This window comes from Apium graveolens, chromosome 4, assembly GCF_009905375.1.
Source record: "Apium graveolens cultivar Ventura chromosome 4, ASM990537v1, whole genome shotgun sequence".
NCBI classification, from domain to species: domain Eukaryota; kingdom Viridiplantae; phylum Streptophyta; class Magnoliopsida; order Apiales; family Apiaceae; genus Apium; species Apium graveolens.
Genome location: NC_133650.1, coordinates 40,980,983 through 40,985,256, shown reverse-complemented (window position 1 = coordinate 40,985,256; position 4,274 = coordinate 40,980,983). Strand labels below are relative to the sequence as shown.

Below are 4,274 nucleotides of genomic sequence, written 5' to 3'. Positions count from 1 at the left end.
TGTATTTTGAAATTTTTATAAAAATAAACTCGGCGATCCAACCGTATGGATGCGAGGACTTGTTTATTTTAGTAATATTTTCAAATTTTTAGAAAAAAAATAAATTTATTGGATTTGGGATTTTAATAGTCAACGAGTTATTTTTCTGGAATTTATACTAGTATTTTATCATAGATTGATGTTTGGATTTTTTTTATAAAATATATTTCTTGACGTTATAACCATACGGATACAAAGATCTATATTTTTTATTTTAAACTAATGTATTCACTGAATATTACATATATCAAATCTATAAATTAACTTTTTATAACAAGTTCCTAAACTCCTTGAAAACAAAGTTTTCTATATTTGAAAAAAGTTGCTTTGTTATCATTTTCAAAAATTATTTTACCCTTAAAGTCTTAAAATATGACAAATGTATTTTTTACAATATGAATTATCATTTGCAATAATTGTTGTACCTTTTTCTCCTTACAATATGACAAATGTAATTTTTAACCCCTTGTTTGTGACAAAGGTGAAAAAACAGAAGATCACAAATCGGGCATGGATAATTTGTAGTTTTGTCAATTATGCAGGAAAAAAAGAGGAACTTTCACTTAACCGCACCTAAATTTGATTGCCACTTCGGTCTACATGAAATGGGGTAGTGACAGGTATTGTAATTTGACCCGGCTTAAAAATAGGACATCTACGGTATAATCTCCCCATAAAAGCTATATACCTCCCCACATAAAGCCCTCCCGCCCAAATATTAATTATATATATATATATATATGTTTATACATACTTTTTATAGACATAAATTTTATGAAGATCACATTTTTATAGAAGACCTTGGAGACCAGGTTCTGCAATCAAATATGAAATATATTATTTTGTGAAGTATGTTCTACAATTATCACTAATTCATTAAAATTATTGAAAATCATTTAAGTTTAATAAGTATAATCTGTATGCTCTGCAATTTGAACAAATGTTCAGGAAACTTAACATTTTTCGTAGAATAATACATTTTGTAATGTTTACATGCAATACATGTATGATTTTTAAGATTTTGAATAAAATAATAATATTTATAGAATATTATTTTGAAAAATAATATGTTTTGCAATGTTTTTATGCAAGATTATTAGTGGTCTCCGTCGTCTCCAACAAAAACATGTATTCATTGAATTTGACAGTTTATAATCTGATCTAAACAAAAACAACAATACTAATTAGAAACTTAAAGCCACTTTATTTTTGAAGGAAAATGATTTATGTAGCAAAGGTTCCTTTTTACCTCAAAATATAAAATTAAGAATCTACTCAACCATAATCAAAATGTATCCAGAAGAAAGGGTAAAATTAAACTTCAACTGGAGAGCAAAAATGTAGCCAGTCAAGAACTAGAAATTGTTCAAAAAGTAAAAGGTATATGGAAGAGACACATCCATGAAACATGTATGTCTAACCATTCCAGAGACAGGATACATGTGTGTTCCTTGTACACGAAGAACCCAACCATACTAGCAGCAGCACCGCAACATATGCTATCTTCAAAATCAAATATCTGCAGAAATATTCACAGACCAGTTCTTTTTCATGAGGTGGTCAGCAGTTTAATACGGTCGGCTCAAAATGGCTGCCTATACACAGCTTAATTACAACATATATGTGTCTAGAAAGCTCTTTAGAAATTACATCATGTCCCAAATTTGCAAGCACGGTTAATGAACTTCATGTGAAGCTCTGGTGAGACTTCAGTACAGGATGAAGAGTAACAATGATAGTAGTGTTTCAAATAATTTCAGTGTAGATGTATTATCAAATAATTGGTGTTGCAATAATATAATCCTATTGAAATTCAGGATATGATTGTGATGTCATATAAGGGGCTTTTCTTAAATGAAAAGAGGACTTGCAGCTGATTAAACCAGCATATATATATATATATATATATATATATATATATATATCTATATGACTAATATTGGCATGAAATGCACATTAAGAGATATAGGAAAGAGCCGAAATGTCAACTTACTACTCAATATTGTCCCAAAGGAGAAAAGCGCCACTGCCTCTTGCATTTGTAAACGTATACGTAGGACCAGAAACTATAGTAAAATATATGTTAAGGAGTTACCAACTAGATGGTTGCTGAAACTAAGTCTTAAATACACAAAGTGAACAGTGAATACATCATCCATAAAAGGACTTGAAATGAAAAGAAAACTTTACCTTCACAACCCTCAACAACTGGATCTTCTGATAGATGATGCGGTGCATCTAGGTCAATAAATCTGCATAAATATTGGGTTATAAAGGTCATTATCACCCAACTAAACCAAAATACGGGCTATGTCCCACCCTGAAAGTAGGTTGTAAGGTCATTGATATCACCCCTTTTGATTAAGCTGAAAAGAAAATTTTCATCCAAAATGTATTTTCTGGGGAAAAAACATCAAGCAACTGTAATAGAGCTTGTTCAAAATCTTGGAATGTAAGAAAATATATTTATCAACTTACTTGAAACATCCAAGCCCTGCAGCAAGGTGACCAGCGAAGCCCATGGCAATTCTAGTCTCAACCATACCACCAATCATCAGATGCAAGCCTGAGGCACGTGCTAACTCAATGATTTGAAGGGCACCTAGTACCCCTAGTTTAGCGAGCTTGATGTTAATGACATCTGCTAGATTACCTTCAACTATCTTTTTTATATCAGCTAAAGAGCGACAACTTTCATCAGCGGCAACAGATACCCCATATTTTTCTTTAGCAATCCGAGTTACATGACCAAGACCTTCCCAGTCATCTTTGTGAACTGGCTGCTCAAACAGAACTGGACTCAACTTCATCACTGGAATAAAATAACAATTAATATAAATTGACTTGTTAGAAAAGTAGACAATGTTAAGATCTTGTAGCAACAGATTTGATTATTCCTGATGAAATTCGAAAACTCACCATGTAACATCTCAAGAACCTGAATAGCTTCAGCAGAGGTGTAACCTTCATTAGCATCTAAGATAAACAAGCAATCCGGGTGGGCCGCTCGAATTGCTTGAAGCACTTCAATGTCTCCGTTCAAATTCTTACCCACCTTAAGCTTCAAGGTTTTGAATCCTTTTTTGCTATGCTGAGAAGCCAATTGAGCAGCTTCCAAAGAAGAAACAAATGGAATCTACGTACACATGATATTGTTTTACATCAAATTAAAATTAAATAAATAAAACATACTTTAAGGTAATAGAATGTTCCACAATAAAAAAAGTGTTTCTTGAAAATAGCATCTAAATGTATGTTTTAATTAAAAAGTTGAATCACTCTGGAACCCAAAAAGCAAATTCTAAAGACTCCTAAAAATAATGATGATGAATTAGGAGATAAAATTAACAAAAATAAAGGGAAACTGAACTGTCATATCCGTGGTTACTGTATTTGAAACTCCACCGAACACTTTCCACAAAGGCATGCCAATGCTGTAAGAAACTGCATCAATCAGCGCCATCTCCACTCCTGCTCTAACCTTCAATTATACAATGGAAACTATAAATCAGGAATCGCAAGAACTCGAGATTTACCTTTATCAAATATCAACAAAAGAGAAAGATTTCAGCAAGTAAAATAATAATTGTCAGCAACTTGAACTCGAAAACAGTATGCAACTTACAGAAGCATAGGCATGCCCGGGTAAGATCCTACCAATCTCTCCCAATAGTAAACCCAAAGTCATAGCAGGAGTATTCCTCAGAAACTCGCATATATCCGCAACCTTTGCCATAGCAAGTGGCTGATCTTCAGCAGTTATGGGTTGAAGAATAGGAGCCTCACCCCAACCGACACTTCCATCAACCAACTCAATCCTGATTGCCACGTTACCAACTTTTTCGATCCTTAATGTTGCACCACTAATAGGGGAAACCAATGGAACATTCAATGCTTTTCTCCCCGCCCTTTTCACGCTAACCATGAATGTCTCTACCAAATTTTTAAACCCAACATTTGTGCTCGTCACAGTGGTCGCCATTATTTTCCCCAATTTTTTATCACCTCCTATATGATATGATGCATACCAATTTATGATCTATATATAAAATATATTGGAATATTTCCTTAAAAAAATACTAGTAAGATCTTATATAATATTTTTTCAGTAAAAGAGATAGCATGTATTTAAAATACTTTTTCTAATGCATATCTTTATTAGAGAATTTAATATGATGGAATTTCATTAATGAATAATCTAATCAAATATATAATTTTATTTTCTATTTGAATAA

The 4,274-nt window shown here is 32.3% G+C and overlaps 1 protein-coding gene across 1 annotated transcript; it reads right to left on the bottom strand.

Moving 5' to 3' along the window:
- Window positions 1-1,387: 1,387 nt before the first annotated feature.
- On the bottom strand, window positions 1,388-4,040 carry LOC141716717 (L-Ala-D/L-amino acid epimerase-like). The gene is made up of 7 exons (XM_074518908.1): window positions 3,665-4,040; window positions 3,410-3,520; window positions 2,959-3,175; window positions 2,518-2,851; window positions 2,230-2,291; window positions 2,033-2,105; window positions 1,388-1,558 (listed from the first exon to the last, which is right to left on the bottom strand). Coding segments are annotated over exons 1-7 (1,155 nt in total). The 5' UTR covers window positions 4,022-4,040; the 3' UTR covers window positions 1,388-1,557.
- Between the last annotated feature and the right edge of the window lie 234 nt (window positions 4,041-4,274).